At 36.2% G+C, this 21,041-nt stretch overlaps 2 protein-coding genes across 23 annotated transcripts in view; one reads left to right on the top strand and one right to left on the bottom strand.

Moving 5' to 3' along the window:
- LOC121297879 (nicotinamide phosphoribosyltransferase-like) overlaps window positions 1-5,451 on the bottom strand; it is a 30,843-nt gene extending 25,392 nt beyond the window's left edge. For 2 of the 4 annotated variants that reach the window (XR_005947235.1, XM_041224470.1), the window contains exons 1-2: window positions 5,232-5,451; window positions 2,254-2,358 (exon numbers count right to left, since the gene is read on the bottom strand). Coding sequence is in view for 3 of the 4 variants with exons in the window: in XM_041224470.1 (XP_041080404.1) it covers window positions 2,254-2,358; window positions 5,232-5,279 (153 nt within the window). In the remaining variant the exon portion in view is untranslated. The remainder of the gene's footprint in view (window positions 1-2,253; window positions 2,359-5,231) is intronic. The other 2 variants (XM_041224471.1, XM_041224472.1) reach the window with 2 other exon arrangements.
- A 5,199-nt stretch (window positions 5,452-10,650) lies between these two features.
- The window catches only part of LOC121298149 (calcium-dependent secretion activator 1), a 102,422-nt gene continuing 92,031 nt past the window's right edge, over window positions 10,651-21,041 (top strand). For 7 of the 19 annotated variants that reach the window (XM_041225040.1, XM_041225031.1, XM_041225027.1 and 4 more), the window contains exon 1: window positions 10,653-11,478. In XM_041225040.1, coding sequence (XP_041080974.1) covers window positions 11,143-11,478 — 336 coding nt within the window. In that variant the 5' untranslated portion in view covers window positions 10,653-11,142. Of the gene's footprint in view, window positions 11,479-21,041 lie in introns of all 19 variants that reach the window. The other 12 variants (XM_041225033.1, XM_041225029.1, XM_041225021.1 and 9 more) reach the window with 3 other exon arrangements.

Below are 21,041 nucleotides of genomic sequence, written 5' to 3'. Positions count from 1 at the left end.
CCTGGTACAGAATCACCTTACTATGTTGCAGGTCAGTTTCACTCCCCAAGGTTGAAAAGGGATACCAGGAAGAAAAGGGGCCAGTGGTTAACCTAACAACAAGGTACTGGAAAAGATACAGATTTACAACCTTGGGGAGCACTCTTTGAAAGGACTATTAATTTTGTAATCATTATTCCTTACATGTTACTGTATGTGGTGAATTGCCTGAACTTTAGCCTGAAGTGGTTTTTGCACGATAGACAGTTTTCCCAGTCTTCGTAAAAATTAATACTACATGTACAGGGTCAAACTGATATAAAAAAAGACCAAAAATCAACAGCACACTGGTGAATATTGTGCCATTAAAAGTGAAAATGGTACAGACAAGATTCTGCTTTCCTGAGAGCCTGATCTTCTGAAAACAAAACCAATGTAGCATGTTGCACTTTGATTCCAATGTATCTTAGTATTAACAAAATAATAATAAATACATAAATAAATAAAAACTGCATTATTTGGGGTTTGGCTGTATTCTGTGGTCTGTAAGAACCAGAGACTACCCTGATGTGACTCACAACGTTATTGTATATTAAATATAACTTCACATAACCTGGGATGTTGCACATGATTGGTCAGTTTAACATGACCACACACCCACTGTTTTCCAAATAAGGAGTTAAGAATTGGGCTGGTAATTGAAGGACACCTACTTTAGTTTCCTACAGCAGCCATTTGATAATTGAACTATAATTAGCTCGTAGCACATCTACAATGTACAATTAGTGGGATTTAAAATAAGCTACACCCCACGTCATTATTAATATATCCATGCTGCTGTCTCTTGTTTCATTATTATTGTAAGCCCTTGTCATTATTTACAAAGGTAATTATACTATATACTGCACTGTACAGTAGCATCCCCTTCTAAAATAAGAGGTATACTGTACTTTTATATTTTGAAGATCTGGATCTCCCTTAGGTAATTTACACAGTTTGAGATGATGACTTCTGGTGGTGTTTGTGTTATCTGTAAAAAGTGTTAATGGTTGTGGCTGCTGAACCTCCTGCTGTAGCCCTTTGGCTTAAGGAATTGCAGTAAGGTTGACTGTAATGCATACAACAGATGGGAATGAAATACTGCAAACTCAGACACCAGTTACTCCCTCTAACGTCTCTCATCCACACCCCTTCCAACTACATGACACTGCTCTCTGTATTCTCTATAGCCTCTCTCCCGCCTTGTCCAAGTATTGTATTTGTACAGTCATTGTTTCCCTCATTGTTTCCCTCAACCGCTGAATCAGTCATTTCTTCAAAAAACAAAATGAAACTACTGTACTGGCTGAACTAGATCTACCTGTTAAAAGGTGTCAATTTTGTAACCAAATCCACCCTACTAAAAAAACTGGAAAAGTCAATGTAAAGATATGTACTATACCAAGACAGGACACAGATTGGCACAGTGAATCATATATAAAATGGCCACTAGCACCAACATAATGAATCACTTTACAGCACAGTATGCAGACTTTCCACCACTAGATGGGTATCCATTATCTTCAGTATACTGGGTAATGTTTGTAAATGACTGATGCTTCAAGAACAAGAATGAAAAAACAACAACAACAATGTGATTTACAGCTTTCATCAATCAACTAGTTTTGTTAATTCGATTATCCTTCGCTTTATTGTTGCAGTCTTGACTAATCAATGGGATCAATACTGCCTACGTTTCCATGCCATTATGACATCATTGGTAACACTGTGACTATATGATTACAAGAGGCAGCAACTGTGAAAAACAGCAACTCAACTGGCTATTGCACTATATCTCATGCCCAACCTCCACCCCTGTGCAGACAGACACAAACTCACACACACACATACACACACACACACACACACACACAAGCTCTATGTGACAGTTGGTCATTGCAAGGCTCTCACTAGCACACTGAATCAAAAAATAAAACCTACTTAGGTGTGGTATGAAACAGTTCCTTAAATTTCAGATTCCTTTAATGACAGCTACTAGAGTTAAGTCTCTTTTATCCTAATAGTTTTGACAATATGTTTTACTGTAATTTTACAGCTAAAAATGTTTTTTATAAATAACAGTTACTTAAGTGAACAACTTCAGTATGAAGATGTTGAAATTCTTGGAGCAATACAGACAACTGCATTTGGTTACAGTTACTGTACATTTCAATTTATTTTATTCCATCCAATTTATAAATCTGTGTTTGAAGATTAAAATAGCTATTATCGTACCTGGACAGACTGACGTGGAGAGAAAGTTACCACAGGAATTGTTGAGATGCATTTATAAATGCTCATCAGATCACACAGCTGAGCAGGGGGTGGGCCCACTGGCAGCTGTCAGGAGATGCAAAACATCCACTTAACCACAAAAGGCTCTTTTAAGAGCCACACAAATTGTTTTAAAAAAGCTGAAAGTTTAAGATTTTTTTTTTTTAAAGTATGTATTTCAGAATGGGATAGGGAAACATTGCAGTTGGGGCAGAGCAATCAGAATGGAGAGTTTTGAATTGATTTCAATACTTATGCTTTTTGTCACTACTTAAATCAACGGTGTCCAATTGAGACTCATTCTAAATCTCACGTACGTTTCCCAAAAGGTCAACATTTACATAAATCTGGTTAGTTATTTTTATTACGTTAAAATGTGTTATTCTAGTGTTGTATCTACTAGTGACTTGACCCTTTTTAAAAAGAAGCACCAACACATGGTGATATGCTGTAATATGAACACTCCCATGTGACATGTTTTGACCAATCAGGAGAGTATTTACAATACCCATTTTATAATTTTGGTTACATCACTTCAGACAACATTCCATGAGGATCAACTGTTATCTAACTGACCAATCTTTATTGTATTTGGTATTCAGATCGCACAGTACCCAGCACTGAAATAACAGGCCCATTCATGCACATGGATCAAGAGGATTACTTGATCATACCTTTGTGTGATTATACTAATCCTTTTTTTAGGCATGTTTTCTGATTCAAATTGAATGACACAGCTTATCTATTCTTTTAGGTAAATTTATACACACACACACTATCTATTTAAACCACACAAGCTAATGAACCACATGTACAGGCTATATTTTCTTCTCAATTTGATTTCATAGACTATATGCATATTACACAATACTGAAAACTTGTTTGTTTCTGACTATTTTATTTACACTTACTATATAAGTATTGTAAATCCTGGTTCCAAACTAATCTATACAAAAAAATACAATGCACAAAGAAAAATACTAAGAGATGTTAGAGAGATCTTCAACTGGTAGCATTTTAAGGCACTGTAAACTGAAGTACAATACAATTTAAACAACATGTAATCAATTGCACGCAGGGATAGGCAATCAGTCTCACAGAATCTCCCATTTCCGTAACTTTAAATCCTAAAAGAAATTTCACTTGTTACATCCTGACAATTTCTTACACATTAGTTGTAGGTCTATATACAGTAAGTGTCTCTTCTGTGTACTGCACATTCCTCTTACACTATGTGTACAGTACATCACCTAGTGATACAAGTATGTGAACTAAGTCATTTCAACTTTAGGTTATGAAGAGGCCTTGGGAGTTAATATACTGTGTTGTAGTACTAAAATATTGTGTACAATACATTAATACAACATGTCACTATATTAATGTACACTTTAAAAACACGGAGTGAAATGTGTTGTATCAAACCAATCAAAGGCCTGAACAAGCCTTTCGATAACCATGACCTCAAGAACGTGAATATATACATGTGAGACAGGAACACATGCAATACTGAAATGCACAGGCTACATTATCTAACGTATAGGACATAATGAAATCACACACTTACAGTACACTACACACTGTCTGCTTTTTGACCGTTTCACTTTATGAGTCATGTGCATTTAATTTACTGTAGAGCTGAAACCAGTGACTAGAAGTAAGAGAGTTGCCTTTCTTTCTGGTCTCGGTTATCCACCCCCTGACATTTACCTGGAAACTGATCTGTGACATTTTGTACAAAATATAAAAAATGCAGAGCAGTGCACATATAGTATTGTCAATTATGTATCGTTTCTACAATGACTTTTACACCGATCGGATAAGCTTTACTGTGACATGCTGGTCTCTATAGAGATCAATCAGGTTATTATTATTATTATTATTATTATTATTATTATTATTATTATTATTATTATTATGTAGCAGAGGCCTTTATCCTGGGCGACTTAGTTCTTACAAAGTATCACATTACAAAATACCACATTACAGATAAGAGCAGTTACAAAATATAATAAAATCAGTAGTAAAATTCAAATGATTGAAAATAATAATAAAACAATAATTACAGTAAATAATTACGTTTGATACAGAGTACGACTAAAAGCAGTTAAACTTAAAAATGTTTAGTTAAGGCTAAATTCGATTAAGAGGAGGTAAGACAATAAATGGATAACGAACGATTTCAAATAATAGCAATTATAAAATAGGTGAACACGGTTACTTTTAAGAGTATCAGTACGGATTACACTATGTACGGTGGCAAAGTACAATGTTCAATTTTTTGTGTTTCATCATTTCAGTATTACATTTCCATATACAATGCATTCAGTGTCCAGTATGCACAGAAAAGTGTATATCCATTTCAGTATGCCGTGTATGCGATAAGTGCATATGCCACAGCAGGCAATGTACTTTTTAAAAGTCTAAAAAAAAAAAAAAAGACACAGTAATACAAAATGTACTTCTTATGTTATTCGTATATCACCACTAAAACGAAACTCAATGACGCAATGCTGACATGGAGCCAAGGTTTCTTTTCTTTAAATAGCACTCCCAGTACAGAATAACGCAAAGGGCAGTAACTTGCAACCTCAATCCGTACGTGCTGAAAATATCCCTTGTTTTGTAACACATGCCGTGCCATTGTCTTAACCTCTATCTACAATGTAGTGCCACACTGGTAACCTCTTTGCTATGGTCCCTCCCCCTTATGTACGTATAGTACGGCTTACCAAACAGCAAAAAGTACTGAATCTAGGAATTTGCAAACGAATGACTGACCAGTCTATATTTTCACATACAGACCAATATTCAATATTGTGCTGCTAGAGAAAGTAAAAACAATCCAGTAATTACTGTGCTTTTGGTCTGCTGTACAGCTGAACGAATGCAGTGGTCGGCACATAAAAATCACATTGCGATGACAATGAATTCTAATTTACCTTGTAGGAGTCAGTCGCCAGCAGGAAATTAAAATCATAAGCAGCCATGTTTTTCTTTTAGATTTGAATCCCGTTAAATGTCTCTTCAGCCCTGCGATTTTTATGTTTTTGATAATACAGAAAGTGCGACTTGTGCTGAGTTGAGCCGAAAATGTCCTACAACACAAGCCACGCCCCAAACGTCAGTGCTGAAGGAGAGGAGGAGCACTTCTAACCTTGGTACGTGCTGTTTGTACAGTATAATTTCTGTGAGGAGACAGAGACTATTTTGCAAGAGTGAGTGTTGAGTTTCGTTTCGTTTCTCTGTAAAGTCCAGCTCTGAGAAAATCACGTGTTTTGAATTAAGTTCAAGGTACAAATTCTAGGAAATATACGTAATGCTTGTGGAAGAGCTGGTTAAAAACAACAGTTCATTTTATTGGATGGTCACATGACTAAATTAGGCAACTTTTTAAATTTTTTTAATTAATTTATGTAAATCACACATATTATATTACATACACACAGTCGCTGACAAAAGTATTTGGGCAGTTAATAAAAATGAGAAAAACCACAAAGAAAGTGATTTCTATAATTTCTAATTGTTCTATTGAAAGATATAAATAAGAGATTCAGCTTTATAATAAAACAACAAATTAGTACATAACATGCATAAAATAAAAGAAAAATACCATGCAAAAACTAATGTCATACTTTGACAAAAGTATTTGGGCACCCTTACATTAGTATATTGTGTGCCCACTCTTTGCTTCCTTTAAAGCTTGCAGTCTTATTTTTTTAAATTGTATTTTGAAACCAGTTCCTGGCATCTTCCTGGAGGTATTTTTGCCCATTCTTCAACACATACAGCTTTGAGTTCAGCAATCAATTTTGGTTTCCTTTTTGCAACAGCAGCCTTCGTCAATCTACAACATCTCGATGGGATTAAAATCTGGGGACTGAGATGGCCAATACATAACTGTAATCTTCCTTTTTTTTTAGAAATTCCTTGGTAGACTTTGCAGAATGCTTAGGGTCATTATCCTGCTGGAATACAAACTTCCATCCAATAAGCCTTCTAGCACTGGGTAAAAAATGAGAGTGCAAAATGTATTGATATTTTGCAGCATTCATTGATCCTTTTACAATACAAAGGTCGCCAGTGCCCGAGGAAGAAAAACAAGCCCATACTATCTTTAAATTCTTCTCCTCTATTCCTCCAAACATATTGTTGCTTTCTTGGTGAAAAAAGTTATATTTTGGATTCGCCTGACAATAAAATTTGTTTGAAGAAATCATCAGGCAGCTTCAAGTATTCAATGGAAAAGTCCAATCACTTTTTTTTGTGTGTTGTTTTTAACAAAGGTTTGCATCTTGTTTTTCACCCATGGACATTTGTCTGGTTAAGGTATCGTTCGCTCATGAATTTCTTGACCATCTTCTCTCAATTCTTGTGTCAAATCTTTTGCAATAATCCGAGGATTTTGCCAGGCTGCTTGAATGATTCTTCTCCCAGTTTTTGCAAAAATCTTTCTTGGTCTTCCACACCTGGAGCTAGTTGCAGTAGTTCCTGTTCTCCTGTGTTTGTCAATAATAGCCACACAGTGCTTTTCAGTAAACTGAATCTTTCTGCTATTTTTCTGGTAGTTTCTCTTTTTTTTCACTGACATTTTGAGATCGTTGCTGTACTCTGTAGTTTTAACCATCAACCATTAATTTTTTGTTCTCATTGTTTTAAATGCCCAAATGCCTTCTGCCTACAACTGCATATATATATATATATATATATATATATATATATATATATATATATATATATATATATATATATATATATACAATATATAAACATCATCTGTAATGACAAACCCAGGAAGACCCAAAAAGCTGTCTAACAAGGATGAGCAATACTTGAAGATAATATCCTTAAGGAATAGAAGGTAGACAAGCGTTGAATTGACAACAGAACTGGCAGAAGGCGCAGGTCACTGACCATCCATGAGCAGTCCAAAGCACCTTTGACCATTGTTCTATAGTCCAATTTCTGTGTTCTTGTGCATATTTTAGCCTTTAAGTCTTGTTCCCCTTTCTTAACAGAGGTATTCCTACTGCAACACATCTTTTAAGTCCTGATTTCAAGAATGACCTTCGTACTTTTGATTTGATGGACAATGACACCTGTGTTACTGACATGTATTAATAGGATCATCTGGGTTTGCATACATGAGGATTAATTCATTCAGTACCACAGCATAATTGATAATTAAGATGGGTTATGGTTAAGTTATAAATGCACTTCACAAAACCATTCACTCCAAGGCTCGCAAAATGGATCATTGTGGAACACTTTATGAAATGATGTCACCATCAATACCAGAACCCCAACTTCTATTCCCTAACGAATGTAAAAAAGAAGTTCTAAATCATGTGTTGACAATAAATGTATTGATATCAAAGTGGCCAACGAATGGATTACAAAGTAACTGCTGAAAGATGTAGCTTTCTCAATTAAATTAAGTTGTTCCCACTTGCTGCGGTGCAGCACTGTTTGAAAATGGGCAGATCAATTACACCTTTGACAGAAGCATTTCCTTACTCATTGAGTTTTGATAATATTTTTAGAGTGACATTTAGCACTGGCACTTGAGTTTCAGTTTGCTTGCGGTCATCCTCATGAGATCGGATTAAAAAAAAAAAACATTCAAAAGTGACTCACTGGGCTCCCGAGTGGCGCATCCGGTAAAGACGCTCCATGTGGAGTGCAAGACACGCCCTATAGCCTGGACGCCGCCCTATAGTCTACAGACTGTTTCACTGTTGAACACGGATGGGAGCTCTCAGGGGGCGGCGCACAATTGGTTATGTGCCCCGGGGGGCTTAGGTTGTCCAGGGTGTCCTCGGTGACCCCTGTAGACCTGTCGGGCACCTGCAGGCTTGCTTGTAATGCTTGTTGTATACAGTTGTCTTTGCTCTATTTAAGGATATCAAGAACCATTACTCAGATTCTGCATTGTAGCATCTTATTTGTTGTGCTTTTAAATCTCCAAATTTTCTAAACATCAAAGCTTGGTAGTGAGGCTCAGAGACAAGCCTTGTCTTTAATGAAGTGCAATCATCTGACTTTATTATAAATTCTGTACTGTACTCATCTGTACTAAATCTTATCCTGCCATCGAGCCAGTCAATCTCAGCAATGAAGAGGATAACAGACCATGACTTCCAGGGAAAGAGAATCAAGGCCAAGATAGTATTCTGTGTTTCTGTTTTTCTGTTAGTACATGTGTCAAATTCAATTTGTTAATAAATGAAAAACGCAGACCCATTTCTTGTCTCTCTTATTCTTTGAAACACACCCTCACTAACTCATACCAAACCTCCAACATCTCATGAACCTCTGCATTCTCAATTTGATGTCCCCATTTTAATTCAAAACAACTGTGTAACATTCATTTTCAAACCTGGATCGCCTACTGGTTGCTCTAGTTACTTTCAGCCTTCCAAAATTACTTACCAGCTGCTGAAATACTTGGAATACAACAACTGTAGTTCTTGTTACCTAACCAATCTGGCTTCAGAGCTTCACTTCTTCATTGAATACATCCATGCAGCTGTAAATGATAGAAAAGCTGGCCGAGCTGTTTTCCTTTCACACTGTATATCATCTCATCCGTCCCCAGCACCATTTACAACAGGAGTGACTGGAGGTCCTCAGTCCTCTCCCATTGCTTTTCTATATACATGATCCTTCTCTGGGATGCTGACGCACTAAAAGACTTCTTACTGATGACATTGCAATCTACATTATGTTTCTCTCTCAACCCTGCTGATCTTGCATCTAATGCTCACCAGGTCTACATCAACCACTTCACACTAAACACAAATACGACTATTGTAATGAATTGACATCTCAGTCCATTGAACTGAATGGAAAGTCAAGGGATGGACACAAACCAGATATGGTTCAAAAACTGATGCCATTTATCTCTTAAAAAGCAAGCTCTTTGGTTGAGAGACAAGTATGTGTCTTATGTGTCAGTATTATTAACTCATTACACTATTTTATGTACAAAACCAACATCATTCTCTTTCTTCCCATCTCACAAAAAAAAAAAACAATACCAAGGCTCACAACCAAACATACAAACCTTAATTTGGACTCAGGTTTGTTACATTTCAGGTCCTAGGGCCTGGAAGCAGATTGTTTCTGCTCATATCTCTATTACCAAATCAAATGTGAACACAAAACTCCACTCCTCAATATAAAAACCACCAACTTTGAATTTTTCTGACAGATCATTCTTTTGAAAGCTAACATCCATCTGGAATAATTTGCCACTAAATCTCAATACAGAACAAATGATTTTAACTATGGCATTTTGTAACTGTACTCCCATGTACCGCACATAACCATCCTTACTCACCATTTTGAGTCTCAGCCTGTCTGGCTCCTCTATTCTCCTTCTCCCTTAATGTTTAAATCCTGCTAAGCTCTACTCCCTGCCCTTTTCTGTGGCTCAACTGTTCTTTGTTAAACTGCATAAGCCCTCCTATCTATATTCCTATCTATAAAGTTCTATGCTCTGGCCATTTTAAATTGGTTTAATATGTAAGATCTGATGCTATGCTGAACAGAATCCCACAGTACAGCAGCTGCTTCAAGTTTTGTAGGACAGCGGGATACATCTGCAGTTGTCCTTGCTGACTGATGTAAACTTGTTCCACCTCTATAAAATAAATATTTGACGTGATTATATTTGCACTTATATCTATAGTATGTAAACGTTTTACTGTGAATGTTTATGTTCCAATGCAATTAATAAAACAAGTACACAAACACCTGATAAAGTTTGCCAATATATCTAAAAACTGTAATAATTATTGAAAATTGGAATGTGATCGAGTGGCCAACATATGCCTAAGTGAGTCTGCCCCATCTAACTGGGTCTGGAAGACAAAATATCTTATACTTATTTTAATGAAACAGTTTTTTATTATTATTATTATTATTATTATTATTATTATTATTATTATTATTATTATTATTATTATTATTATTTCAAGAGCTCAAAAACTTGCCAAATAATTTTAATTACAATACGAACAGTCCCAAGTAATTGTTTTATAGTCCCAATAAGCCAATACAAACAAGACAGCACTGTCATTGTAAATTCTTCTGAAACCTGGAACTTACTGGATATATATTTGAAAAGCAAATATTGAAATGTTGCAGATGTCCGCTTAGAACAGACATCTGCTGTCTAATTGTTCTGTATTCTTAGTGATGTATTGTTGACAGTGACATGTAGTGATTAGCCCTGCGACGATTCAACTGGCCTTTGGAACCTGGATTTGTGCTCCAGCACTGTGGTCAGCTCCCAATATGTCCGACATTTCAAACGCGCAGCACAGCAAATGAATCACAGAGTAGGAAGTGGCCATCGACCGCTCTGAACTGACAGATCCCAGCAGGGAGCAGAGTTAGTCCATGGATGAGCCTCGATCCCGAAAATCTTTTACTCATCCAACATCCCTCCCCATCCATAATACCTTGTTTTTCAAATCCCCGACGGTGAGTGGAGAGTTAAAATATAGAACACACGTAAGCAGCAGCAATCGCTTTTGGTTGGGGGAGGTTGCCTTGCCTATAAGTGCAAACAGCTACACCGGCCGCTTTCAACATCAGGCGTCCTGTTAAATCGCATCCTTGTAGCATTTCTGCAGCTGAATTGAGCTGCTTGGGTTTGGCTTTCAACAGCAGGATTTGTTTGGGCTTTTGCGTTACAGAAATTGAAACGCTATCATTGGACTTTCATGGGCTGTTGCATCGCTATTTCTATTGTTTGCCTACATCTCTGATAATAATACCAGTTCCATCCGTTTCTGTGCGATTTTTCGTTTCATTTGGGCTCGTTAGCTACAACAGTAAAGCAAAATGTTGGATCCATCGTCCAGCGAAGAGGAATCTGAGGATGTCGTGGAAGAAGAAAGCAAAGAGGTGATGGCACCTCAGGCCGGAGCTCGGCTTTCCCCGAGCCGGACCAGCGAGAGCTCCGGCGGGTTGCAGCCCAGCAGCCGGAGCAGCAGTGTCCGCCCGTCCAGCCCCAGTCCGTCCGTGGTCAGCGAGAAAGAGAAGGAAGAGATGGAGAAATTGCAGAAAGAGGAGGAGGAACGAAAGAAGAAGCTGCAGCTGTATGTCTTTGTGATGAGATGCATTGCCTATCCTTTCAATGCAAAACAGCCAACAGACATGGCGAGGAGGCAGCAAAAGGTAAGGGGAGAGTTACCGTAAGGGTAAACGCACCTTTCGCCATACAAAAGACAGGTGCATTCAGCTACTGTCTGAGGAATAGTTAAATGCATTCAACAGTTAATAATAATAATAATAATAATAATAATAATAATAATAATAATAATAATAATAATAAACATTATCCTCCAGCCCCATTTTAAGTGTAGGTTGTAACAAAACCCGAAGCATGTTTTAATTCTAAACATACAGTGGATGAAACAACCCCTGTTTATGGTATAAAAAGATCAGAGGTTGACAAACATTTTCAGAGGTATTTTAATTTAACAATTGAATAGCAAGATAAAACACCCAAATATAATGTAACTAGTAAAATGACAAATACAGTCCTTTTAATAGGAGTAACCTGCAGGTAACACGTACATCAGTATAAGAAGACCGATGGAACAGAAGTGCTTTTGTGTCACAAAGGGGGTTAGTTATCTCGTATCTGCCAGAGCAGGAGTGTGTACTCAGGTAAAGCAAGCAAACAAAACAAACAATAAAAAAAAAAAAATCGTTTATAAATTCCAGTTGTTTATCAGAAATTACACGGTTACATACAAACCATATCAAGAACTATCTATCGTCATATAGAGTATATATTGTCTATTTTTATTTGGCTTTTTTGGGGCACAAGGTGGCCTTTTTCAAATCTAAAATCGCCATATTGCACATTTAGACATAGTATTGTGAAGGAAGAAAATCTTTTATTATCCAACAGTAATCATATGTCTGAGGAATCAAACGAATCATTCGAGAAAAGTAGCTTTCTGCAGCGTATTTTTGTTCAGCCGAAATAATCTTAAAATAAAATGAACGCTCCATGGTACAGTTTTATTGTAATGAACATTCATTCACCGCTGCGTTGTGCAAAAGTTCCGTAAGGTGGCACTACATTGAATATAGCGCCTATTGCAATATCGCTTTTGGTGTTTAAAGGTGTGGAGGACATTAAGGGGATTTTGTAATGTATAAAATTACTTTTCTGTGTCATTTTTTGTAGGCCCTCTTTTCAAAGACCATTGAACTGCATTCATTCAGAACAGCATACAGGCCGGTCACAGATGGTGAACGAGTATATAATTTAACACATGCTAAAATAAACACAATTGAACCACCATATAAGGTTATTACAACACAATAAAAAGCGTACACCGTTCGTGTTTAATCCATTGAGATTATGATGCTTTTTCGGTTATACATAGTCAAAATGAGGCTCATTGTATAAGACCCATTTTTGCTAATAGGTGTATCATTATGAGTATTATAGTGAATGTAATGTAATACAGTGTGATACACTCTACGTGTTATGATAACATGATCTGATAACATCTTATGCTAAACACTTTGAGACGTCCTTAATATGTTTTAATAGTGTTGTGCTCAATTGGACAAAATCATTCAAACTTATTACACTTCACATCTGCCCTGCTGAGCTATAATCTAATCCCGGTGAACAAATGTAACGACCAGTGATTCTTCATAACATTTTAAAGATTAAAAAAAATCCCAGATACAATGTAGATTTTCATTTTTTTAATTTTTTTTTTAAATAACGTAAAACTTTATTGTGTGGTGTTTCAGAGGAATCACATTTTAGATCAGTCTGACAGGCTTGACTGTTCGTTTGAGAGAGCAGCTTCTTGTTAGGCAGTTCTCAATTCTCCAGCAGTGTTAAGGAACAGGAGATTTAAAAAATGGTTTAATTTTGATTGAGAAAATCATATACTGTATTGTCAACCATGGTGGATAATACATTGGTGTAAGGTAATGAATAGATTCATGATAGAGAAGAAATGTACTCAGGGCTTGTCCTTATGGAAAATAGCTATGTACACATACCCACACCCTGCGTATACAGAAATGCATACATCCCCTTCAGTGTAACATAATTGGGCATGTATCATTTTAATAATCCTGTATATACAATTTTTTTTATTGGTGTCTCTCGTGGTTATTCAATATACTGTTTACTGTTGAAATAAACCATCAGTAGACCTCTAAAGAACATGTTGGATATTGTATTGCCTCCGAATCATACCGTGCGTTCTGTCGCCTAACATGTCTGGCTAAGATGGCAGTCAATCAGCACAGAGATACAACAGACAGTAGGCACCACAGAAATAGCTTTACTATTGTTTTTTGACTCGGTTCAGGTCAAATCCAATATAAATGTTGATAAAGGTCTACATATAGAGGTTACTTTATATACAGTGACAGACATGTCTGAACTGTTTAGCAGTACAGCTTAGGTGAAGAGGGCATGTCTGGTCGGATTCTTCTTAAGTGTGTCAGCCATATCAATGTAGCTGTTTGTGTCCAGTCCTACTTACCTACTGTGGGCTCCATAGATACTATATTAGGACAATATATAATTGCCAATTTGTCTGTAGGTGATAATCTGCATTTGTTTTAGTTACAAATTCAAATATTATACTGTATACACTACTGTACATTTGGTGTCCAATCGTGTTCCAAGAGGGCCATTTGACTAATTTAACAGGTAATATGATATAATTGCTTACTTCAGGGTCTGAATGGAGGTTTAATTGATTCAATTAAATAATGTAGGGCAGGAGTGGAACAAAGACCAGGTGCAGAAAGGCTCACTGTCCACCTCTGATCTATATATACACTTGATTGTGGCTAATATGGCTAAACATTCTGTATCAATTGGAGGTGTCCTAATAATTATGTAGTCCTTAACACCTAATATCACATGTGTAATAAATAATACAGCAGGAAAACTACTGATTCGAACAATGAAAGGGAGGTGGTAGAGTTGAACACATGACTGCAACATTTAATAGTGGTCATGGTTAAATGTTTGTCAGAGTCATATGATTGTGTGTTCTTGAGTACTTGAGGCTTAGGCAGATGGTATATGATCGTATTTCTTGCAATGCAATTTGTTTTATTGCTTTTCTGTAAGCAGTCATGATTTAACAGCCCTGTTTCAGAAACTGAACAGAACTGCTATCACATCCAGCATCTAGGTTTTCTCTTAAACTAGATCTATACTTTAATGTTAGTCTGTTTAATGTAAAATGCTGACATCATTAGAGGTCTACTTGCCAATTTTCCATATTTCCATATGTATTTTTTTCTGTTAAGAAATAAGTGAAACAGAGAAAGATACACCTTATATAAGATCACTTATATACCAAAGATACACCTTCACTTACATATATATAAATTAATTATATTCTTCTAATCTTCTAGTTATAACTTCTCACTTGGTATTGTGCAGCACCAGTCTGTCAATAATCTATTAGATGCTCCATTAGTTTGAATTGTGTAGGATGTGGACTTTAGGTTTTGCTTTGTGCTGGCTTTCATAATCCAGGTGCAGAAAGTGGTCTGCCATCAATTCTTAATGAAAGGAGACTTAGGATCAAAAATGCGACACACCTGACAAATTAAATCATTGCACTTTTCTCTCTCATTACCATGTATATGGGCCAGACAACTAGAATGTATTAAGCCTCTTTTTATTAGCTTCAATGCAAATGAGAAAAGCAAGTGGGGGTTGTGGGGGAGATAGCAATATAAAAGAACAAAATGTCCCCTAAAAGAGTGTTGTTGCTATAAATGTCCTTTTAATTTAACAAGGTCTAAAAATAATTCAGCCATTGCTATGTGGTATCCAGTGAAAAAGTGATATGATATGCTAAAGATAGCAGGAACTCATTTATATGGATTTCCATATCTATCTATCTATCTATCTTGGTCTCTAATCTTGCTCTCGTCTCTCTCTCATCTCGTCATCTCTCCCTCTCTCTCTTCGCGTCTTCTCGATATATATTCTCTATTATAATATATATTATATATAGAGATGATATATATATAGCATATTTTAAACCCAATAAACACCTTTACCATCTGCTATTAATTCATTAAAAAAAATAATTAACCAACCTAAATTACTACCAGTTAGTCATAAGCATATTACTTTATTTCCATTGTGTTCATGGTCTAGTGATAACATGATCACACTATGATTACACCTCTGTCAACATTTAGATGATGTGAGAAAAAAATAGGAAATTAATTCATTTATGAGTTTGAACTTTTTGTTTAGAGAAATACCCTTCAAAAAACAAGGTTAAATAAACAAAACTACCTTCAGTTAGTCTTTGTATTCCCTCTGGTGTAATTAGCATGCAGTTGAGCAGGGTTGAGCAGCAGGGCTTTTTAACCAGCACGAGAGTGTGAAAAGGAATATGAGACTTATACCCGAGTGCTGTTAGCAAGAACACGATTATATTGGCGGGCTATGTATAATGGTTTAGACAAGCATACTATAAGCTTTGACTGAGGACCGTGTTAGTTTGACCGCTGTAAGATAAAATGGTGGTATCTTGTATCCAGTTGACTTTTTTGTTGGTGGGTTTGGCCCTGAATTTGTAATGTAGATCCTCACAGTCTAGGAAGTGGAACAGGGGAGATTAACTGATAATCACACTTACCAGACCTAAATCCTATTATTTGAGGGAACACTTTGTGTGGCTTCAACTACGGTAACATTAAGAACTTGGTTTTTTACAAATGGCTGCACATTCCGTAACAGACCATGCAAAATCGCACAAAGAGGGCTTCCCACGACATCTCTGAGTTGTTAAAGTAGTGGATGGTCACGGCGCTCATGAGAAAACACTGAAGCAGGGCCAAAAAATATACCGTACAGCATCATTCATCAGATCTGTATTTATTAATATACTTTGTGGTTGATAAATGGGCAGATATTTAATTTAAGTAATCTCCGATACACAGAAACATAAGTTACTGTGGTACTAGGAAAGCAAATTACTGTACCACTGATACAGTTAGTGGTTGATCTATTGTGAATTTAATAGTGTTCCCTCTCCTTTCAGTTCAGTAAACTGTAGAGAAATATATGCATACATTGAAGCACCAGAATACATCTACAGAAAGATACGATGAGAGATGTAAATCAATTGAGTTTTCTCCCAGCGTGCAGGACAGGCTTTCATCTCTGCGTTCTCTACAGTGACAGTGCTCTCTGTTAGTGTCCTTTGCAGCTGTTATCTTTTGATATATAATGGCTAATTCAGGTTTGCATAATTCATGATTACAAGGTGTACACACTTCACGATAAAATAAATGATGTTTAATTTATATTGCTTCACGCTAGTATCTACAGAGCTCCTAATATAGGCACTGAACACCTACCTTAATAAGCACTAGCATCAACAGCACTGTACTCCAGTGGTGATTGTGTGCTTACAGTATGCCATTGCTTCACCAGCAGGTGTGTAATACTACTGTGCCCAAAAGACACCAGGACTGGGATAACACCTGTTTATATTATAAGGATCTTAAGGGCACAGGCACAAAGGCTTGCTGGTTACTTTGTGAGAGTAATATACATCATTCACAATCTGGTAACATTACATTTATACTCCTTTATGTCCTATAGTGTATTATGCCACCAAGGAACAGTAACATACTGTGTATGCTGCATAGTGCTTTCACATACACTAGTCCCCACAGAAATCCATGGTGACATTTCCTAAAATATGCAACGAGAAAAGTTTGTTTTCTGCAAAACTCTGCGGCAATTACTTTTTAATGAAAAACAGTGTTAATGAGTATAAATATATAAGAAAAAGTAAGTGACAGTTAGTTAATTTTTTCTTTTGTACATAAAACATAACACTTCTTAAAAAATAAATTTAAATACAGTTATGGCCAAAGCATATGACTATATTTAATCACATTAGTAAAAATAACATTTGCCTAGCAGAATAAGATTGTAGTTGTGCACTGGGATTCAAATTAGCATTGGTACATTTTTCAAATGTACTGTTTTACACATGTGTACAAGGTTTGGAGCATTTTTCTACAAATATAACAGGGTATTTTTAGAAACATTTGTTGTTCACCAAAATTTTGTAATTTTAAAACATATCAACATGAAGACAGCATATAGAAATAGTTTGGAAGCTGTGACAAGCACTTGAAAACAGTAACAGGCGACACTGATTGGCTGATGTTTCTTTGACCAAGACCACAATGTGAAAGTGCTACCATCACATACCCCAAAACAAACAGGAAAGTAACAATTAAAAAAAAAAAGAAGATCCCAAGTAATTGGATAGTATCTAATATAGTTTGTCACCCCCTTCCTTTTTGAGCATTCATGTTACTACACCATGTAGAAAAAGCATGTGTATTTCCATATATAATTAGAATGACATCTTTCAGGACCTGCAGCACAGGGAGTACAAGCAAGTCCCTAATTGTTTTTCTCTGACCTTTCACATAGGAGTAACAGAACAACACTTTGCTTAGTAGGGAATGAATATTTGAGTTTTCGGTTTTTTGCAAAAAAATTTAAAATTCCACGGGAGAGAGCAATTCCGTGAATTTTTGCTGCGATCGCAAAATCGCAGAATCCTGGAGGGACTAATATACTGTAGTAATTACCAGTTAAACTTCACACACAGACTGATTATGTTCGCTGTATAGACAATGCTAACTCTAATGTCTGAACGTGTTCTTAAAGTGGTATCAACTATTATAATTACAACAATCTTAAGAGATTGGTGTTATCTTATTTTAACCATTCTGAGCATATTGAAGAAAAATAAATTTTGTATCGAATGCTATGAACTGATAAAGCACTAGAGAATCACCTAGTAATATTAGTTGTTGTATTACCTCATTACATTATATGAGGATCATTACTGTATAGACCTTACTGATACACCAGAGGAAAATATAATACTAGTGGGACCAATCAAAAGTGAGTCCATTCCTACCCTGGGGATGCAAACAAAGTTGTAGAGGCTGCTTGCATTTAGCAAAGAACACCTTACTGTAAGAAACATTCTGACAATCAATAAAATCAACCTTCACAGTTATGTGCTTCTTTGTCATATTGATTTTAATACTGTTTTTCTCTACATTAAACTTGAAAGTACATTCTCATACCACACCCACATTAGCATACCATATAAGCCTTACTGTAGTCTGACACCATTCTTCTATATGCACTACCCATTATAAGCATTTGATTGAGATGAAGTTCATAGTGTTATCATGCTGAATATAAAAGTAACCTATCTACTACAATTGCACAGTGAGATAATGTCTATCGTACAGTGCAGTATTCATGTTTGTCAGACTCATTGAAAATGCATGAGTAATCTGCATATTTGTACTTTTTGCTGGTGTGGGGCTCTCTCTGTGCCTTAGCTTAGAGACTGTGAAATCTGCACAGATTTAAGAGCTGCTTTTCAGATTAAAGTAACTAGCCACCAAAACAAATGGCATTACTAAATGAATATGAACATTACAGTGTAGTGCATTTTGATGGATAAGGCAGGGTGCCAGGCATTTACTCCTTCTTTTAGACCCACTCTCCCCTTTCATTACAGTTTTAATGGATGAGCAAGGACAGCTCTTAATGCACTACCATCAGAGAGAATTGTGTTCATATATTCAGCTGGACATTAAAATTATTTTTTGGCTTCATTAAAAAAAAAAAAAAAAAATCAAAAGAACTAGTTAAAAAGCCCTCTTACCGTCAACTAGCAGTCTTTCCCATTACATTGTAATGTGCTTTCAATAGGATACACTAATGCATTTCTTTAGGCTCTGACTTGCACTCACATCCTTAGCTCATTAAATATCACAGAATAGACAGCATCTTGAGCTTAGAAGAAGTGCCAGTACAGTATGTACGCTTTATTTACATTTTCTTCATGTTTTCCAGTGGTATCTGTATTTTATAATCCATTTCCCTTGTTGTCCTTGCTTAACAGTGAACTTAACCAATGCAGCTGCACATGCTTTCCACACACAGACCAGGCGACAATGCAAATGTGAAAGAGGAACAATAATACTCATAGTGCTGACATGACATATCAGCATTCAGATAATCACATGCATGGTGAAATTTGCAGTTTGAGGTCTCTGTTTTCTACTATTAATGCACTGCACACCCACAGCAAAACACAGCCATAGAATATTTGAGTTAAATCCAAATAATATTGTTGTTTTCAATAGGGACATGCTATTTAAAGTCTCTAAATCTCCCTTATGCATTCTGCTAATATTCTGTTAAATTTTATACTATGTAAATATTGATTATTTACAGTACTGTAGATACACATTGTGTACTGTAGAAAGAGTGAAACACAAGCTCTAAACCCTGTCAAATGTCCCTTCTGACCTGTAAAGCAGGTTCAAATGTCTTGATAAGGAAGCAGCCTTTTTAATTAAATTCATAACTGTCCTGGTATATTCAAATTAATTGCACTCTTATAATTGGGTCAAATATGAAGTTACTTGGTAGTGCTGTTCAGATTTAAATATTTCAATGCACATGAAGGTGGGCATTAGAACACCTTAGCATATACATTGTCAGGAAGTGAAGTGACTGCATCACCAGATTTCTCCAGTTATTAAACACAGTGTATAACCAGTTGTAAATTAAATGGTAATTGCTTTTCACTCCTAAAATGAAATCTCCTTTGAGGCGATTGCACAGATTAAAACCCTCTACTGAAATGCACTGTTATGAATACAGCCGACACTCCTCAAGCCAAGACTCTCAAGTGGTGAAAGAAATTTGTGAGCACTGGGGGAATCACAATCTTTGGTCTATCTTAAAAATTGAGTTTGAGGTTGTTGGAAAGTGTTGTTCCCTTGTTTATAAATATAAAATCAGTTCCACATTAAAGACCTTGTCAGTAAATGTAGTCCTCTGCAAATTAATAATTCAAAGCATGGAATGTGTTCCAGTTTCAACATAAATGGGATAATTCGCTGACTCTTGACCTCAAAGACCTCTTTCTTCTCTGACCCAATTATCTGTTGACTCTGTGCAGCATACTGCAGATGGCAGGCCTTAATCTGCACCCCAACAGACCAGTCACAAGGTTACATACACGTCAGAGCCGATCATTTAACATAGAAAATTGCATTGAATTAGTCACAAGCTTTGGGACTGCCTTAAACTAACACAGCTGCCAACAAAAAAAAAAAATGTTTACCGTGCTTTTCAGCCTTTTCTTGTAAATCAAAACGTTATTTACTTATCAGTCCACGTCATAGTGTAAGCATTCTCCCCTGACATGCTAGAATCAATACAGTATTTGTGTCTTAGCTGAATACAAATTGCACATTAAAGGAGACATTTTGTACTTTAAATTATATTAACACATATTGGAAGGTTGTTAGCCAGCCTTCCTTCACAAATGCATTACTCTGAACCAAACAAATAGTTATAGCCGAGACAAAGCAACCAAGGAAAGCCTAATAAGAATAGCTTAACAAACCTTTACTTGGGGACCCATAGTACAGGGCAGTATATTGCTGCGCTACAATATGCTGTACAAAATGTCAATACAGTTGCAATACCACTCTCTTGATAACCTGCTGAGCTGCTGAAAAAGGGTGTGGCTCTTGACAAAGATGACCCACTCATTTTAAGATTTGTATGGGGGTGGTGGAAAAGTAGGAGGTTAAGCTTGTGTGTGTGTGTGTGTGTGTGTGTGTGTGTGTGTGTGTGT

Source organism: Polyodon spathula, chromosome 23, assembly GCF_017654505.1.
Source record: "Polyodon spathula isolate WHYD16114869_AA chromosome 23, ASM1765450v1, whole genome shotgun sequence".
In the NCBI taxonomy this organism is placed as follows: Eukaryota; Metazoa; Chordata; class Actinopteri; order Acipenseriformes; family Polyodontidae; genus Polyodon; species Polyodon spathula.
The sequence above is the reverse complement of the archived record's forward strand: the minus strand, read 5'-3'. Positions and strand labels throughout refer to the sequence as shown.